Raw genomic sequence first — 21,065 nt, 5'->3', positions numbered from 1 at the left:
AGTGTAAATCGCCTACACCACAACTGACGTAGTGTAAAATTCTCGGCAAATTATTAAAAAAATATTTGTTACTACTATTATTACTACTACGACTACTACTACTAATAATAAACCAGCATTGGAAGTATTCTTCCAAAGCAAAAAGTTTTAATTTTCACACCGCACACAGAGTCCAAAGTATGTCACATATGTTGCCTCCAGTTTTGCATTAAATGAACAAACTGCTAATGATGAATTCTGATACATTAAAAAACACACACAGCAATGCATCAAAGAGTGCGTACTTTTATCAGCTATTCTTCCGTGTGATGCATTAAAATACATAAATTCTCATGATCAGACGCGAAATTTCAAAATTGCACGTTTAACCAATGTGGCTACAATTTTGTAATAAACAAAATTCCCTAATTTTTCAGGTCTTCCAGATCAAGTACCAAATTATTTCACACCAAGTCATTGGGGCAATTCATGTATGTAAACACGTGTACAAGAAGGTCACTACATTTTAACTAAACATCAGACTTAGGATCCCACTTAACAATGTTTTTAGAATATTCACTTCACATGTTACAAGTACAGTTGAAATGACTGTTGGATAGGGACATCAGGGATGATCTTTTACATATTACTTGCCATGTTTTGAGTAATAATAAACAACAGAATTCATTCATATTCATAAAATATCAACAATTACAGTGATATGTAGTAACACATGTAGTAATCCTATGAACCAAATCAAACACAATCTAAGAATGCAACAAGAAAGTGGTATATTTCAATAGCCACTTACTATAGTAGATTTCTACTTGCAAAACATGACTCCTTTTTCTGTAGTATTTAATATACAATTTCTACTGTAACAACCAGTAATACTCAGTAAACCAAACTTAAGTATAGTTTGTGATAAATTTAAAATTGATTTCTTGTCATTTTTAATTTGTTCACAAACCTACTTTTAGTGGGTGCATCAATCTTGACTTGGTACAGTACATTGCGAGTTCTGTGTGTGGACATGAGATTTTCACACAAGATCACCACATTTTCTAGTTCAATAACCCTTGTTCCATAGAGATACCACATCAGTTTAAGAACAGCCACACAGAATCAAGTAAAGAATTTCAACACCTACTCCACGTTGTATCGAATTTACAAAGCTTTGTGTTTAATGAACGTAATTATTACATAAGTTTCCGTGCTTTATGTGATATTCCTGATCGGTATATTCCTTCGTTGCAGGTCAAACCAGGACGATTGCCATTCCAATTCTGCGCAGCTGTTGTGTTGCCGGGAAGACATGTGCAACTACAGCGACAGTCCAGAGTTCAGGATACGGCTCAGTGCGCAACTGAACGGATCCTTGCTGCGTAAGTACTGGTTCAAGTTTTCTAAATATTTATTTCTACTTTGGTTATTTTTTGTCCTTTTAGGTTAATCGCGCCGTTGCGGATCAATGATGAATACGTGAAATACACAATGGAAAAGAACCGTGACTGTTTTTCGAACCCAGAACATTTGTTAACAGATCGTGAGTAGAAATCTGTAATTCTGTTCTAGTAGAAGTTTATGGGCAACGAAAAAAATATGTTAACTTTAAAAATGCAATAAAAGGTCAGTAAGTAATTAATTTGGTTGAAATTAAATTTACCGAATTTAAGCCGAGATTATTCCTAAATGTTTCATATATAGGAAGAAGTGTGATTTTGATAAAAATAAATTTGTAAAATATTCTATAAACGTTTAATAATAATATAGTAAGGGAGGTTATTTCAGTCGTTTACCGTCAGAGCGTCGGCCGCCGAGCGGCCCCTTCATGCAACAGGTCCCAGCAAATTGACTTACAGGAAGTCCGTAACAGAAACCGCTTGTTTTGTAATGTTTCCACTTTTCACAATTACAGGTATAATTACAATTTAAATAAGCACGTACCTTGTCGCAAGGATGCTGCAAAAGGTGTCCTCCCAAATACAAATATTTCTGGCACCTTATTTCTCACATCTAATCTTAGATTAGACATCGCTACTTTATCCTCAGTTGAAGTAGTAGAAGTAATAGTAACAACATTTGTACCTAAATTTGCGCTAGGAAATTTGTTTCTAAACATGACCTTATAGACTCACATTCTTTGTTCTTTGAGTCTATTCTAATGAAGATTAGTATATAGCTGCTCTTTAAAACTTATGCCGGATTTCAACTGTATTATATAAATCCAAGTGATTTTAACATCATAAAGAAATGGTGCAACGACTTGTTAGCTGTAAGCTTCAGGTTAGTGAAGTTTTAATTAAATTTAAAGTGTTTAAACCCGGTAAAGTTCAGTTGTTGCTACCGAGTTCAAACGGAAAGGAAATACTAAAATGGCACAGCAAACGCGATCAGAAATGTGTGTGTGTATATATATATATATATATATATTATTAGGAAAACTAAATGCATCTAGATTTCCCCCATTTCTGGCACATTTACAATTCCTTTTTCCTTTAGCGCTAATTATGGCTTCTAAGTTCTGCGTTCCTGGAACATTAACTGCCCAGAACGCCACAATTGCTTCTTTGATGCCTGCCTGTTTAGTGCACTAAAAGAACAGAATCTCTCATGGGATTTTCTTGCCATCTCGAAGAGCAAAAACCGACCATGATATGAACAAAGTGGATAAGGCGAAGTGTCCACATTATAACGTACAAAGGCGTAACTTGGTGGGGGCAAGTGGAGCACTTGTCCTCCCAAAATTTTCATGTTCATTAAAATTTACGTTGCTATTTTTGTTAACCTCCTGGTATCTCAGGAGAATAGAAATAGAGGTTATTTTTTGGATTTCGCAAATTTAACATTTCTACCCCCACAAAGGTAGTTACGCCCATGATAATGTGCATGTTATATTGGTTATAAACCCGTATCTTAGCGAAATAAATGAACTTGGGTATTTTTATAGTAACAATAAATGTAACTCGGTTATTTTTCTAAAAAAGTAGCTTTCTTAACACTTGTCAAGAATCGTGATTATATGTTAGCGTTCCACAAGTGGTGTGGGAGTCAAATTGTGCGATCGCTCGTCAACAACCGCGAGATTCTCTTCATGTACCAACGGGTGGGAGCAGCAACATCTCGCTCCGAAATAGCAACAGGTTTTTCCAGAGAGGAACGTGTTGTCATGGTTACCCCACCAGCTTGTACTCTCTCGCACATAGCACTGCATCACGTGAGTGGGCGCAACAGGTTGATAGCTAGGAAGACTCCCACGTCTTGCGTAGCACTTCTCGTCGGTGGATCACAAACAGGAGTCACGTTTATGCAATTTGCCGGCAGAAATTTGTTCAGCCTTTTGGAAACTCAAGAGCACTTGGCCTCCGAACAATACGCGCGGTTCAAACGAACCAACGAAAGTGCATTGCCCTCAGGCAGCTATGCTGGTGAACGGCAGGGTAATGCGGAAAGAGTGGCTAATGTTGTTACTCGAGGCGCCACTATCAGCGGCGGCCTAAAAGTAACAAAACACATTCGGTATATTTTCGTCAGTTGCTTATCGTACGTTGGTCCGTTAACGTCGGGTTCATACCTCTGTAGGTTAATTGCGACGATGAAAGGGCAACTCAAGACTCGCACCGAGAATCAAATACCAAGTAAGAATCTGTATAGCTCGACCACAAGGAAAAAAACCTTCCGTCCAAAGCGTTCGCGCAACTTCCCTACCGTTATCGGTGTTCGGGGCAGTGTTGCCAGGTCAGATTTGAAAAATTCGGGAGATTGTTCCTTGGAAAGCAGAAGTTCTGCTACAAAATCCGATGATCTAATAGAAGAGGATGAACGACGTTCTTGGGGGGGGGGAAGGGCGGCATAGTTGTGCGCACTGGGGGGGGGGGCAAGGGGGAGTGGCGCGCATTGTTTACAGTGTAAACGTCACAGATACTTTTGTAACAATGGTGCTAAACCCAGCACCCTGTGTTTGGCGAAAATATACCGAAGATCTCCATTTCAGGAGTGGACACAGTAGCGTACGCAGGATTTCATCAAGGGGGGTGTTATTTCAAAAACTTTCTACAAATTCACATTACCATTGTTTTATTATACTTTAATTAATTAATGATAATCATAATTAGTTGATTAATAATGCTTATAATTAATTAATTAGTTTAATACTACTAATGCAGCTGCTATTTATGAAAGCAATAGAACAAAATTACATTTTTTTGTTTCTTTGTTACGAAATAATTGTCTAGTCAACGGTTATTTGTATATGATAAGTGAGACATTTTAAGTGTGAAGAAAATCCATAAAAACAAGCAAATATATTAAATTTATTGAAATAATCAAAATATGAAACTCATTCACGGAGCCGCGGTGGTGTAGTGTGGCAAATTCGTATGGTGCTGATCAAATCACCTGCAAAATGGCCGAGATCGAGAATGTGTGGGGCCCACCACACCACTACGTGTGCCTTCATGGCACGGTGCTATATGCACGGGGAAATTTAAATTACCCATGGATCTCACCCAGGACGATGATGAAGCGCGAGAATACATGTTGCTAAATTGCACTGATTCTATGTTTGCGTTGAAAGGTAAGTTTATGGACATTCCAACACATTTATCATTTCTATGTGATTCACAAAGCACTTCTTCAACATTATTTAATGATGTGCTGTGGACTCAGCATCACTTGATAGTTCACAATTGGATGTGAAATCAGTACTGGGAAGAACGTTTGCAATAAGGTCGGTACACTGCGAGGAAGCAAGGAATTTTCACAATTCTCGCAAGAGTCACTGGGCGACTTTTTGCAAAAAAAAATTGCAAAATTGCAAAATTGCGGTCGCTTAGATTGGGTCTGGAATGTTGTGTTTTTCTTCATGCTGCATGGGAATAATAATTCAAATTATTATTATTATTATTATTATTATTATTATTATTATTACTGTCGCAGTAATACTCTGACTGTGATAAATTACCCATTTTTATTATTTTTCTACAGCATTTTCCATAATATTTCAAAAGCACAAGGGGGGGGTTTAAACCCGGTAACCCCCCCTTGCGTACGCCACTGAGTGGACATGTTTCAAACAAAAGAAAGTAAACCGCCCGAAGGAACCGACCAACATCTTTCATCTCTTCCGCATTTTCCGGTTAGAGGGTGCGTGGAAAACACCCTCAAATTTGCCCTTTCTCAGCATCGACACAAGGGGTTGGGATGCCTCTATTATCGCGAGGAATTTTTATGACAGGAAATGGTAGAAAGTTGTGTTCACAGATGAAGCCTTTCGTTGTCAGCGATTTTCCACAATCTTTCAAGTCGAATGCTAACAATAACAAATCAATTTGCCTTCTGATGGTGTTCGTGTGCAGCTATCGATAGGGGTGGGCACTCGTCCTGCACCATAATAAAAAAATGCATTACGTATGTGAAATATATTTGGTGAATTAGACAGCATGTCTTCCTCAACAATTCAAGATAGCAACGCTTATGCTAGGGTGCCACCCATCCTCCCCATCTGCTAGAAATACACACACACACCCACAAACACATACATGTATAACATAATTTGCCCACGCTACGAAGTCAGTGTTTCTACCTCGTAAGGCAAGGACGTTTCACTGTGTTTGTGTCACTTCATCCATTTCATCAGTTTTTCATTCATCCATATTGTCGTACTTACCCGTAGAGGCACAAAAGCGACGTAAAATAACTAAAATAGAAATAGAGTTTAGGATGGGATAAAATACAGCCATCTAAAAATAGTAATGTAGTAAAAGTAATAAAATAATGTCCTAGCACAATTGAGTAGCGTTTGACATAATTTCACAGTTCAAACAGCACTTTTCAGGGCTGAGTGGAGTTCCATTCCACATCTCCCCTCCATGTTCAAGTAAAGATGAGCAGGAAACGTGTTTTTGAGCTGGCCGTCGGAGGTGCCATAGCAATAGTTTATTATGGAATCCTACCGAGAAATCAATAGGTCTGGCAACACTGACGTTGGCGACTATGAAGGCTTCTTCCTCCTGTCTTTTCCCCCCACCCGCCAGCGCGATGGGGTCTGCGCAGGTTTCTTTCCTTGTGGTTCCACTATAGAAGGTACAGTTTCTTATTAGCTCGCCAGGCTCTTGTCGTTTTTGCATTGCTCTAGCGATGAAGTCCCAACTCGGGACGTACCAATTCAGGAACCGCTGCCTCGAGAGGGAAGAGAGAGAGACCATGAGAGGTTCTTATCATTACCGCACGTTACCCTGAAATACCAGGCACATACGCAGAAAAGGTAGTGTGCTTTACGGTGAGTTTCTTCTTCAGTATATTGCAGATCTTTTGCTTGTATGTTAGGTTATGTTAGCAGGTACACAGGTGTGCGTCATGTCAACTATTTCAAACGCCAATTCATCCTCCCCCCGAGACAATTAGTAGGACGTCCTAAGTTGGGAAGACATTTCACTGAAATATAAAACTGAAATTGCATTATTTTCATTCCATAGTTCCCGAGTTGGGAAGTCCTTATTCGGGAATAAATCGCACTAGCTCCCTGGCCAATGATATGGTTAACTTGAATTCAGTGATGTAGAATTGAACATTTTAAGCATATTACAGTTAATTTCCCATTGCTGTAGCGTCAGCCATGGTTATAGCCCCAAGAGAATCATGAATTTGGACTGTAAGAACGAAATTAATGTAAACAAAACCATGAGAAATAATTCATTTCCAGTGCTAGTGCTGGTGTTATCTTGCCCGTACATAGTGATCGTAGCTGTGCAGCTTATTATGTAAGCTCCCACCACTTCAATATATCAGCTACAAGATTCCTGCACACCAATAGTATTTCTCCCAAGTCGCGAGTATTGTTTACAGTGACTTCAATCTTACAGAGGACATAAAATAGGTGAGAAATAGGCAGCTATGGTAGTAGTGGCATACCTTGGGGTTATAATCTCTCCGCCTTGGGTTAGATTTCTTGCTGGACGCAGGAAATCATAAAGATGGGACCGATTGCTACAAAAGACATACGCCCAATTTGCCAGCCGCTTCTAAGATTTCCTCACATTTTTATTCGAACAATCTACCCTTTTATCCAGGCGTACAACAATGGGAATCATAGTTGAACCCGTGATCGCAAGCGACAAAGATCTTACGACCTCAATGGAACTGAATTAACAAGTCGTGCGAACAAATAAAAACAATAGCAGTGGCAACACTGGATGCCGGGTACTCTGAAGTCCACGTGCCCCCTCCTGTCTTCTATCGGCGTCCTTGAGCCGGTCCCTGCGTGAGGCTAGCGGTCGTGATGAACACGGGACCATCTCCTCATCTTTTCCTTCCACCAATACACGTACGATATATGTGTGTGAATATATATAGTGTGTGTGTGTGTGTGTGTGTGTGCGCGCCCCCCTGCTGTCAAACCCCAGACCTCCAGCTGTGCCCGTAAAATAATTTAAAAATGCCAATGCCATAAGGGCGAAAAGACTATGCTGTAGGTTGGGTAATTTGACCCTTAAGTACTCCCGTTCGGATACCCGCTTATTGAAACGTAAACTTGACCTGCATCCGCTTTAGTTTGTGGAAGCCAGCCGCAAAAGGAAAAATGAAAACCCTTCGGGGGGCTGGAGTGGGGGGAAGGGTCTTGGGCGCTTTATAAGCTTACTCGCGGGGGATAAAAGAAACATCTTTTAAAAAGAGATTTTGGTAGTTCGGCATGTGACAGTCGCACAAAAGCATATACAGTGTTGGAAGATTATCAGTCTTTTTAGGGACCTTTTGTCGAGATGTAAAGAGAAGTGGACTCGGTCAAATATTGTGATCCGGGCACGAGTCCAGTGTAGCAGACGACGCGATGGCATTGAAAGTCCCGATACAGAAGGGGAAGGAGGGAGAAGAGATGACAGGTATGCAGCAGAAGTAGGAAAGACGTAGAGGGAGGTAAAAAAGGAAGAAAAAAAACTTGCCGCATCGCATACCGCAGGTTTGCATTCCATTCTGTCGACAGTCCACTTGAAGTATGCAGTTTCGAGGGCCAAATGCGGTCTTGATTGGTGTGTTGGATGTAACGAAAGGGGCAGAACGGAGGGTCTGTACTGTACCAAAGTCAGTGGCGTATTGTCGCCGTTTGCTCACGTTCCCTCCTCATTGTCGTGACACCATGCCCTCCCCCCTTTTTTACAATATCTGTTGAACAACTCTAGGCCGTTCAGTCATTCTCACGAGGATAATCAGGACTGCATCTACAGCGTAGTGTAGGGAGTCGAACCCGGGATTAAAAGGTTGGTCAGCGTTATCATTACCACTGTATAGTTGAGCAAGTTACTAAGAAAAAAACGCCTTACATTGAAAATAACTCGTTACTGTATCAATCAGTAAGGACATTTACTGAAGCATCACATCCGTCTCTGCGGTTCATACCTACCCAGTGGCGGCGATTAGGGGTCGAGGGGGCAACTCCCCCACCACTTTTCGCCACATTTGCCCCCGCACTATGTTTAACCTTATCTACAAAGGGAAATATACTGTCTTTGCCCGCAAGTTTTGGCAACTTGCCCCCCCCTACCCGCCACTGTGCTTACCCAATGTACAGTCACCGGCAATAAAAAAGGGACACCTAGATCCTGAAATACTGGCTTCACTGCAAAGTATTGTGTGTGTTGCCTCATTCTACGGCTATAGCAGAACTTGCTATTGAAAAGTTGGTACTGAAATTCGCTCATTGCCGTGGAGTTAGGCAACACACATAACGCACTGCAGAAAAAGCCAGTATTTTTGGATCTTGAGTGTCCCATTTTTATTGCCGGTGACTGTACATGTCCACGTTTAAAACAGCACAGTCCTGCAAACAAATCCCTATAACATTTACCAGTAAATCGCATGGACAGAAAAAGTAACATTTTACTGACGCAAATACATATTGCTGTACTTGAGTTACGTTATAAAACTCATCAGAAAATCACCCTCCCAAAATCAGCAATATTAATACTAAGAATAAAACTGGGAAGACTCGTGGAAGAAACTGAAAACTTTCATTTTTTTTTTTAAACATCGTTCTCTAGACGTAGTCTTATTGTAACACACGTACTACCATTTCAGTAGTTACATTTTTTGATTAAGTGTATCACAATTGGAATTGGATTACAATGACGCCTCGCAATTATCTAAAAACTTATTATTCATTTGACTTATTTTGATAGATTTTATATCCGTATGTGCTGCATTAACATTGTTCTTCGTAATCAAAACAGAGTATTGTTCTTCACACACGATAAGTACTGAAAATAATAAATGTGTTTCAAAAATTGCGAAATTATTACAATCCATACATATATGTATCGTTACTTAAAGTTATTGGAAGGGAAATGTGTACTAGGGCTACACACACTATCTTATTCATACATATTTTTCTGGGTTATTGGAAGGACGCTTTGTTCCCTACCTCCCCCAATAACACCGTGATTCTATTTAGATAATTGAAATTGAAATAATACCCTGAAACAGTCTTATCGTATTGACCGTCACAATTTTGTCGAAACAAATTTAAAAGCTAATCTAGTTCAAAGACTTCCACTTGTACAGGTTCAATGAACAAAGAATATTCAGAGATAAACCAATGAAAAGTGCATTCGAAGCTCTGTGACAAGCACAGTAAGGTTAAAGCAAAGTCAAAGCAAGTTACAACACGACCTTATTCCCAGCAGATAGCGGGGAAATCGATTGATTGACCTGCCTTGGTGGCGCCTGACAGACAGGGTTTTTCATATCCTCTCGAAACACACTGAACCTTCCCACTCGGTCGCTTAGCGATCTTATCTCATTTGTTCTTCCAATAGTAGAAGCACCACCTCGGCGCCAGTCTGCGATAATTTCTCAGGGAAGTTAGTGAAAGCTGAAAACGGAAGCTTCAATAGATATGGGGAAAATTGCGAAAGAATGCTTTGTTCCCATCGAACACTTAAAGATTTAATGGTATCTGTGAAATCAAATTCATGTTCATGATTCTTGTCGAACTTGGCCGTGATATGATATTGCAGAACAAACTGACTCTATTTCACGTTTTTCCTCTGGTAGTGTCTGTAAGCTAAATGTTCACGCATTGCCACGAGAATGCAAAGTCCCGTCTTGTCTCGATACTACTCTTAACAAGATTAGAACTAATGGTGCAATCGGCTAATTAGTCGTTAGTCAAAAGTAAAAACTGTGGAACACTATTCTAAAAATCAGTAATCAAGTAATTTATCCGATGAAGGGTCTTAGTAAAGTATCACAAGTGAATTATATCCGAACTGACAAATCTTTCTTAGAGTTATTTTTTTCGGAACTAATTTGACAAACGTAAATCTGATTTTCTAAATATTAAGTTAGTAGCTCTTTATTATAAAATTAATTTACAACTTTTCTGTATTTTTTTGTTTGATTTTCATCGGAACTGACAAAAGTTAGTGCTGAATTTTGGATTTTTAGCTTCAAATAGATGAAAACCGTTTATACGTGTAAGAAAATATATATTCCAAGGCGACAAATGTATCATCTAATCGATTTTGATAATGAAATTAAATCACTAAATTGATTAAGTACTATAATTTCATTTTTAGTGCTGGAATATTCAACGGCTGGTATAAATTGGACACGTGCGTTTGCTTAAGCCTAACTTGCTCCTCTCGAAGGCGACATCACTTTTCCTTTTCCACATGTTCAAGGACACGTCATTGCCCGCCTTCTTTCGTCAAACGAGGCTAAAAATGATGCCCGTCCTTACGTCCAAGAGATAGTCGAACAATGCGACCGTCCGGTATCGTTAATGGACAAGCTGTGTAGCGATACCTTTTATGACTTTTCATGGTTGTTGCGCTTGAGACAAAAAAAGGCACTGAAAGAGAAAACCGTGGTTAATGCCAGTTCCTACCGATAAGGTGCAATAAAATAAATTTGGTAATTATCGGGGAGGATATAAAATTTGATATCTGGCTTCGGTGTACACAGAGAAAAAGTACCAAAACCACTGTCCTGCGTACTTCATTTCCATAGCAACTTTAAGTTTTTCCCCTTGCAACCTTCACAAGATGATTTACTGGAGCTTCTTAGGTTGTTATTTGATTTATTCTACCTGTCCCCTTTCTGCACAGTTTCCACATTGCTAATTTTTAACATTTACTGGAGTGTTAGCAAAACCGAGTTAGAAAAAGATAAGAGATGTGACAAGTCTAATATCAGCGTCACCATCGGAGGGAAATTGAAACTGAATTCACCACTTTTTCAGGGTGCCCAGCTGTTTTAATATGGTAATATGAGGACTAATAACGCTTACTTAAATTGTAATAGGGATGGTATCGAGCGAGATGAGACAATACTTGGTCAAATATTGGTAAAATATGACAAATAATATAAATTAAACCGTAAGTGTAGGGTAAAAGCTGAGGATGTAATGACACATACAACACTCAAAACCAGTCTAGATTCTGTGCTTTTCCATCCTTGCCACCATTTAGCCGAACAATGAAACCACTTTCACGTAAACGGAAATGTTCTATGAAGTCAGATTATGGCGTTTTGGTTTAAAATAGTGTGCAGCAATGAAAGAGAGTGACCTGAATCATGACAGATTAATCGAAAGTGCACATAAGCAAACATGAACATCCATATCTTATGTACCCTAACATCAAAGGTATACGGCTTTATGGGGTGGACTCACTTCCAATTCGTATTACCACAATTTCAACTGTTTCTCAAACAGTGCCGACGAAGGGCCTTCAGAGGTGAGTTTAGATGTAAATACAGCGAATTTAGTACCGAGGCAACTGTAACTGGAAATTGCGTGCATTTTAGTGTCATTCTGTGAGCGTTATTACTGCCTTTACGTTTTCCGTGATGGAAGCCTTGAAAAGGCGAACCTTTCCAAGATGCCCGCCCCAATTTTCGTCTTTTGTGCCGAAGTGGAAGCAAGACTTCAGATACCGTATCATTATGGACCATAAATCAGAAACGACTTTGACTCCGGGCTGTTGGTGCATGCCTGTGAAACGTGTGTGTATGTGCCTTTCTCTATTATGTGTTAGTCTTTTGTTTCGAGTGTCTGTTGGAAACGCATAAACAGCTTGTGGCAGTATGTTCTTGGGAGTTGGAAAAAGGCAATTGTAGGAATGCTCTGTGTTGAAACATGTGTTCTTGCAGAAACAACAGAATAGTTTTGGTTAAATAATTAAGGTTATGGTTGCTGTGTCGTCGCGTGTTCTCAAATGTAGCAAAGAAATAAACAGCTACAACTGTTTTCTAAAGATATACTTTGTAGCTCTGGGATTGTACTGTTCGAACTTGCCACGTCACGCTAACCATTGTACTGTGGACAAGGACGTATTTAGGGGTTTGTCCAGGGGGCCGGAACCCCTTCCTCCCGAAGGATTTGCTAAGTAATAAAATTAAATAATTAAAATATACTTGTTGTTTGATCGAAAGGTTATTTATTTAAGCCGAACCTATTCTAAGTGAAGGATTATATTGGAGTCATACGACTTTGAATGACACTACGAAAAAATATTTATGCAAGATTTATTACTACTTATAATAATATGCCCCTTTTTTGATATTCAATCAATATTCAATTCGTTATCTATTTGACATTAATGTCCTTGCCAAGCCAGTTCTTTTTAAACAAATTTTGCCGACCTTGACTATAGGTAAGCTAGAAAATAAATGCGTGCTGTTATATCACTATTCTTTTATCGTCGATACCTATTCATGTAATAAAAATATTATATTAATTAATTTGAATATTTTAATTAATAAATTAAAATAATTATTATGTTAAATTATTGTTATTATTATTATTTGGGTACACTTGGTTCGGAATCCCCCCCTCCCCGCCCGAAATATATTTCTATCTAGGTAGATACGTGCCTGACTGTGGAGGCTGGCAGTTTCGTTCTGCAATTAGTAGGACACAGGTTGTTGCGTAATATAAAGCAGAAATTTGACATCATTAGTAGATACTCCACTAGTTATAATTAGGTGTACTTTTCTTTATCATTTTATTACATAGCACAAACAAGAAGAGTTCAGCCGGTACAAAATTGAGAGACATTGCCCTTCTAGACAGATTCAATTACTTCGGACTCAAATTTATAGACAGTGGAGACTTCAAAACTTCACTAAAATTGGCTCGCGGCAGGTCAGTAAAGCAATTTGTTAAGTTAGAGATACGGCTGAGGCGCGTAAGTTAATTGTGCCAGAGTTTTAACAAACACAAAATAAAGTTTTTGATTGCCGTGTCATGCCGTTCTCAAAATGGCGGTAATTGAAGCGTGGATTTAACAAGTTGGAAACAAGGAAGTTTGAGGGGGAAAGATGGTTTTCTCTTGGTTCACGATTCTTTTTAGATGAGGCAGTTTCGTGATGAGAAGGTAATGTACAATTTGCGTTTTCAAACAAAGCTAAGTCGCTACTCAGTGCAGTGACCTCTCAGGCGAAGTACATTCAAAAGAAATGTGCGGGGTGTATTACAGTGCAAGGGTAGCCATCTCATGTTAAACTGTGCAGTCTGTATTTGAACCATGGTTCCATGGTAATTAAACCGTTAATATTCATCTGCTCCCGCTGCAAATCACACGAGTGCTCTTAAATTAATTTATAACATACCAGTTTTCCGAAAGGATAGGAATTTTCGACAATAAACCGGGCAAACTTTTAAGAAAATGGAGACTTGCTAATCATTTATTGTTGTTGGTTTCATACTATTAATAATATATATTTTATGTGGAATGTTTTAACCACAGTCGCAAATATTTGCAGGGGCGTTAAGTGAAAACTGGAAGTGAATTGCGGCCAATGTCTTTTTGCATATACAATGAGGCCAATAGCATCGAGTCGACCCTCCCCCCTCCCACATCTCGTCCCAACCACGGATAAATTATCTGATCGGTGCTTGACTCCTTCCAACATATTTCTAATTCAATCCATCTCTTTTTTACCATTCATTCGACAATTTATATTGCGTCATCATGTAGGAACAACTTTTCTTATTAACATTTTGCTCTTTGGACGCTAGCTAGGAGGAGGGCTCGGGGGACTGAAGCCCCCCCGAAATCCAACAAATATCTAATTTAAATAGTGTATAGTGATAATTATTTTTACTTCTTTAGCAGGATTAAACATCTTGCATAATAAGTTGTTACATACTGAGAAATTCATCTTTAGGGCTTCTACCTCCGCACTTTTTCGCCTTTAGATGGCGGCTGCTGATAATAAGGTATGCCCCCCCCCAAATAAAATTCTAGCTCAGAGCATCGAAAGAAGGTCTTAATGAGAAAAATGAACTGTTAATGAAAAAAGTTTGTCTTGTATGGCAGTACCCCTTATTAAACGCCATCTTATTAATATTACACATACTAGAAGCTATAAATCACTAAACATTTCTCAGCAAATGCAGAAGACACGTCAGAAGTAAATAAAATTCGAGTACACTGGTATTACAGCTCGTGACATTACTTTGTCACTGGCCGCCTGACCTTGGTGTATTGAGTCGGCCTTCCCCACGAACCTCCCCACTTTTCCTGAGAATATTCTATCAAGCACGTTGGCTTTCGAAATCAGGCAAGTTGATGGCCCGTCCACAGCGTCTCGCGATTTTGTCACGCGACGTCTAATGACGCAGAGGCGACTATTGGTTCCTCTGATTGTGTGTGTGTGTGTGTGTGTAGCTAAGAGGTACAGTGAGTGACTTATTGACGTTTTTCGAAGATATCCAGTTCCCATTATATTGACAGACACAAGACGATCAATAAATCACAGACAAGGTGGCGGGACGCGCACGGCGTTGCCATATTGTCGGCGCCAATTGCGTAAACATGCTAGATAGCCTGACAAAGGATCCAAGAAAGTGAGATATCCTCACTTATCGAATTACTGGATGTGGACTTGGAGCGCCAGTGTTGGCAGCTCTGAAAGTTTGTGCCTAGCTCTTGGTCACGCTCGGAGAGCACCTGGATTTTTTTTTTTTTTTTTTGACACATGTATTTGTTAACTTCAAAACTTTTGAGACGGTCATTGATAAGCAAATGCTTCATTGTATGAATTCATTTCACATTCTTAACATAACGATCTACCAGCCCCTCTCCTCCGTGTCTAAAAGAAATGTTTTTATGTTAATATTGCAGGTCTCTCGTTTGATTTTTTTAATCGCAAGAGCCGAGTTCCGTGAAGAAGTGCTTAACACAGCGCAGTACCGGCTCTAGAGATCCTGGGTTCGAATCCCGGCTGGGCATAAGTGTTCTTTGTGAGTGTCCCCTCATCACATCATCACACATCACCATTTTCTGATTAGCCGAAAGTGGCAAGTAAACCAAATCAATAAAGCAAGAGTGGTGATGGTAAAAAGGAATTATACGAGATAAAAATCGTGAATTCGCAATCAGCGTTTGTGCATATGAAAAAGTATCATGTTTCATTTAGTGAATTTTCATATTTTTTTCAGAGATATTTTCTATTTTTTTCGTAAGGATGTACGTACGTTTCTTTGTTTATGTTGCATTGGAATATCTCCACTGTCGGAGATTTGCTTAGAAGTATATTTTACTAAAATAGCATGGTTTGTATGGTTAATAACAAGCATTTTGTCCTTCGTATCATTACAGGTGCCTCGGGATCGTCCCATGCAGGTGACAGCGCCCTCTACCAAGATGCCGCCCTACGTCAAGACGTCTGGTTTAAAGCAGCCACAATTGCCGTTCCCATCTGTGGTTGCTTCATCCTAATCCTCCTCATAGTACTTGCCATCAAGATACTGCGGAAGGACACGAAGAGGCAGCGGCAGATCCTCGAGGGGCGGCGCCACCAGCAAGTCAAAACTCACCTTCTTCTTCATGAAGTCCAAAACGCAAGACTGCAACCTTCGCCTCAGATCTACAACAAGAACGAGGCGAACGCCAAACTTAACCTGAACCAAAATCTCCTTGGGAAACAAAACAACATTTATCGAAATGTGAACCTTGCTTTGCCAAAAGATTGCACAGACTATAACAAAGTGTACGAAAAGTCACTCAGCAACATTGCATTGTGCAAGTCAATGGTGTCCTGGGGAAACACAGACTCCGCGACGCAAGTATAGCATAATTTGTTACCATAAACAAAAAAGGACATAGGCAAGTGCAGGATAAAGTTATTTCCTTTAGATTGTGCTGCGTGTGCTTGGCGAATGTGATAAATATGTATAAAAGAGCATTGTACAATTGTGTGCGAGTATGTGTGGTTGCGGCAGGGCAATTCTTCATCTGCCTGTCATGTGTATAGTTCTGTCAGGTTATCTTTTTAATTTGCCTGTTTTTAAAAAAAAAATCGTGTCCAGTCATTAGCATGTGTGCTAAAAATGTATCTGTGATGATAAAAAGAAACTCAGTTGTTATATCTTTAATGTTATTGTGTAAAGACATTTTTATGTGACTGATATTCTCATATTGTACATGAATTCTTACTTTTTTTTTTCCATGCTGACATACTATTTGTGCATGAGATTATAGATTGTGTAGTTCACATCAAGAACTGTTATGTTGACATAAATTGCCTTACATGTTTGTTAATTTTTGTCTAATCGACTGCCTTCACAAAACAAATTCAGGTACTCAAGTTCAAATTCGGAGCTTCCAAAAAATTAAATGTAAAATTGATGAAAGGGTGAGAAAAGTAAATTAAAAAATCTTTTAAAACATGACCAAGTTGTGACCCCGATTCCGACAAAATTTTTGTACAGAGCACATGTGTTTGTGTGTGATATGAATGTTTAGATCATGAATGAGAGCAAAATTTGGATTTGAAAAATTAGTACTATATAAGGAATAATCATAGTGTGAATTTGATTTAAATAGAGGCTATATAGTTCATACAGTCCTACATACACACACCACACACACACACACACATACACACTTTTTATAGCTGCACATGAATTGTGAGCTATTGCAGTATTACATTTCCTTAGTCCATAGCTTGCAGAACTTGTCTGACTCAAAGATAATGCATGGAAACAAGTTTGCTAAATTGTTAATGTTATACATATATATATCTAATCTTGTAAGGAAAAGAAGAGACAATAATTTACTTGCAAAATGTAGGCAAACCTCAAGGTGATATTTTCTGATTAACACGTGGCTTCCAGGTTTTCAAATACAGTTGTGCAATGTAGAAAACCTAGAATGCAATATCCAGGCTATGTAGTGCAAAATTTAAAATGTAGAGTAATTAAGTGTTCTCTTATATTGCCATGTTCATTTGGTAAAGTGTGGAAACATTTATACAGAAACGTTTGCCCTTGTCATTGTGCAAATTACTTCATTTTCCACCCAGTTCAAACAAATTTGGCAATAGCATAATGAACAATTAAAGTTGAATAATTTGAATTACTACTTTTATTCATGTTCTGGAGTATTCATTTGTTTGCCCTTTAAACATCGTATTGGCTAGCAATATGAATTCAAAGAAATTACAAAATATAAAGTATTACAAATGTCTGCTTTCAGAGACAATTATTTTTTTCAAACTGCTTTCAGACACAATTATTTTTTTTCAAAAATAAGTCCACAATAGCATGCATATGTCCACATGCATTTTTAGTATGCTCAGATTTTATCAAACTAGTGATTGGAAGTCAGTAGTTCAATGAAACATTGTATTCTTCTGCGAGAAGAAAAGAAAACAACCTAAAATTTTGTCTGGGCAGATGACCAATTTTGCAGAATTTATCAACAATTCTCAGTTGATAATTGCTAACTTTTTCATATTTAAATTTCTTTGAATAGTTGTTCTTATAGATTTGTGCCAGCTCTCAACAGCCTAGAAAATATAGGGCATAGGTAGTAGTAGTAATTTAAAAGTATATTATTTACCTTGACCCAGTGGCATGTCAAGACTGAAAAGAAATATGTAGTATGTATCACAGTTGGATTGCAGGAAGATCTCTTTATAACTAAATAACATGTCAAAAGCATGTTTAAACTGGTATTATTTACCATATATTGTGAAACTTTACAATGTGAACTAAAGCTATATTGAGCTATTGTTTAGTAGAAAGCAGAAAGCTTACTTAATAAGGCTGTGGACATTTTTTGAAAAGCCTGCAACAAGAAAATCATGGCTTCGTGGAGAATTCTACAAACAACATGGACCAGTAAATATCTGCCTATGCAGTTGTATATTTTGTATGTTTTTTTTATAAGTTTCCATATGTGCGCACTGGCACTTTGTAATTCCTTTGCAACGAGCTGTTGCTGGAAAAATAAAAGTTACAGTTCCTGTCTCATATTTCAGATGAATAAAAGCACTTTGTGCCTTTACCAAATACAAGGATTTGAGAAAAGTTGTTATTAGGCATTGAAACCCCTGTAATGTTAAGCTTTATACATTGCTTGCAAGTTTGCATAGTAGTACTGAAATGAATTCATTGTGGAGTTACTTCGTAATGTGACGGTAACTTCCCAAAAATGTAATCGACTAAAATTGCAATGCCTTTTTAAAGAATGCAAAGTATGTGTTCACATGACAATATTAGAAAGACAGGTACCCTTTAATTATAGCAAGTGCACTTCACACACACAAAGCAAATTTTAGAAAATAGAATAGGGTAGTTGTTGAAAATGTATGTTAGCATTTTTGGGGCAAATGTTGCGCCATTCTTTATTTTGATCTCCACTGTATCACTGCACCAATAATGTAGTATTGTGAGATGAGATGTGTATGCAATTCATTATTCTTTAGGTGTATCCTCTTCAAAACTAATTCATTTTGTGCATGTGTACATTATCTAAAATTAAATTATCATGTTGTTACTTAAATCTTTTGCATATTAAGAATTCAAAACATACCGCACATTATAGATACTGTATCATAGAGCACTCCATTTAGTTTGAAACGTGGCTGCTAGTGAAGTAGAAATAAGATCTCTGACATAATTTTATTCCTACTTCCTCAAAATAATCTTCCTTTGAATTTCCCTCTCCCGAGTGCCACTAGATCGCTGCGCCATCCTACGGCTGCCGATGGAACTATGATAAAAAGGCTGTTTATAGCCCAAGTTTATAGTAGTTCCTTCAGAATTATTGGGTACTCTACGATATAAATACACTTGCATTGTACACACATTCTTGAAGAGAAATAATAGTCAAACACGTAATTGAATTTGCTTTGTATCATTCATAGCTATTTGTTTAGTTTCGAGTTATACTTTGATTGTATATCAAAACTTTTCTCTCAGTGATATAATATTTCATTGCGATTTTTTCACGAGGTTAATATTAATTCATGTATCATTTGTTGTAAAGACAAGCCTTGATATTTTACAGTCTTTGTAAATTGTTTTAATTTTTTAAGAAGCTTTAATGGGTCTATTATAACAATTTAAAATTTTTACCTCAACGTCAGAACCGTGGAAAATTGGTCGAGATTAGGATTCACATCTTTCGATTACTTCTTTCATTTAGAGAGAAAAGTGTAGGATTTCTGAGAAAATCCGATGGAATGAGGCATCTGCTCAAAATCCAAACATGCTAATCAAAGTTTAACATGAAGTGAGTTTTAATAATTTGCATTTTATGTAGAATGAAGATTAAACATCTAAAGAACAAAGGTTTTAAAACAAATTATAATAGGATTGGAAAACTTAAAATTACTTTCTCTCTCTCTTCACAGGTTTTTTTCAATACGAAATAAATATGCAAAATTCCATTCTACAAATTTCTGTGCAAAACCGTATCATTTCACATCAATTATTTAAATCTGTGTTTTTCAGAACATGATCACAACCACAATAGTATGTACAACTATTTATTTCCATTGTACACTCATCTCATAGATATATAGTTGCATGAACTTTGGTATAGCTGTTATAAAATAAATGCTCGTGCCTCATGTCTTTCGGGGATTGCTTTTTCATCTACAAATGAGATTTAAGTGAAGCCACGCTTAAGAGTGCTTTGCAATGAGAATTTCTTATGTATATATTGTAAGTCATGTATAGTCGTCTAGTTTTCATATTTAGACATGTATGCTAGTAGGGATGTAAGATATTTTATTACACTGTAATGGATATTTCCATACATGACTATTTATTGAACGCTAAATAAATTGATTACCATGTTAAATTATTGTGTTCCTTATTTTCTCCTTTGGTTTTTGAGTATAGTAATAGTCAACATATCCCAGAGTGACGACGGCAGCCTAAAATAAGTGGGGGGATACAAATTTTGGAGTCAAATTCTCGGGGGGCTAACTAATATCGGCTAATAGGGAATTATGTAATAAATTACTACAGTATTTTACAGTCAAATTCAAAGATATGTCACAGGGATGTTATGTTGCATTTTGTTCCATAGGCACGAATCTTTTGTGTCAAATAAAATGCAATAATTGCATTGTTTAATTTTCCTTAGCCATTACCGAGAGGAATAATATCACATACTTAGTATTCATATGAACAGTAAACAAAATACACTATGAAAACTACACTCATTATCAACTCGCTGGATATACGTAACACTCTTTCTATGTAAAGAGTGCGAGTACTTTTTGTTCAAATAAGAAAATAACCACACCAAGAAACTACGATAAGATATGTCTGTTTGTATGAGCAGCTACTACCCTGTTTAAATCCAAAGAATTTGCAAGTTTTTTCTGAAAGGACAGAGAGCACTCAACCTCTCGTTACCAATTTGAATGTGAACGGTAACACTTGATGTGCCGCAAGCAGCCGTTGATGGGCGTATGCACATTATAAAGTATATAAAGGGCAATTTTCAATATTTCAACCATTGCAAGCAGCTGCTGAAGGGTCTTTGAGTTCCTTTGTGACTCAGTGTACCATGACTCTAAACTGTTCAAATTACAACAGTAGGGAGCGGCGAAAGATTGTAGCTTTTCGTGTTTGAGAAATGCAACATTAACTTAATATACAGTAGATATAGGCATCAAATAAACAATACCACCCTTGAATAGAAAGTATGTTAATGATAGCATTTTCTATGTCATGATGAAATATCTTACTTTTTTTTTGTTCAACGACTGGAATTCAAAATTTCGGGCTAAAAATGGGGAGGATGAGAGTTAAATAAGGTCCACTTAGGAGGAGCCACTCT

At 37.8% G+C, this 21,065-nt stretch overlaps 1 protein-coding gene across 2 annotated transcripts in view; it reads left to right on the top strand.

Moving 5' to 3' along the window:
- Nucleotides 1-20,069, top strand: part of LOC145986531 (BMP and activin membrane-bound inhibitor homolog) — a 252,946-nt gene extending 232,877 nt beyond the window's left edge. For both annotated transcript variants that reach the window (XM_083120650.1, XM_083120649.1), the window contains exons 3-4: nt 1,237-1,364; nt 15,582-20,069. In XM_083120650.1, the coding sequence (XP_082976776.1) occupies nt 1,237-1,364; nt 15,582-16,054 (601 nt within the window). In that variant the 3' untranslated portion in view covers nt 16,055-20,069. The remainder of the gene's footprint in view (nt 1-1,236; nt 1,365-15,581) is intronic.
- Nucleotides 20,070-21,065: the final 996 nt, after the last annotated feature.

The sequence above is a fragment of the Lepisma saccharinum genome, chromosome 4 (assembly GCF_977018435.1).
Source record: "Lepisma saccharinum chromosome 4, izLepSacc3.1, whole genome shotgun sequence".
Classification (NCBI taxonomy): Eukaryota; Metazoa; Arthropoda; class Insecta; order Zygentoma; family Lepismatidae; genus Lepisma; species Lepisma saccharinum.
Note: the sequence above shows the minus strand (reverse complement) of the source record. Positions and strands in the feature narration are given on the sequence as shown.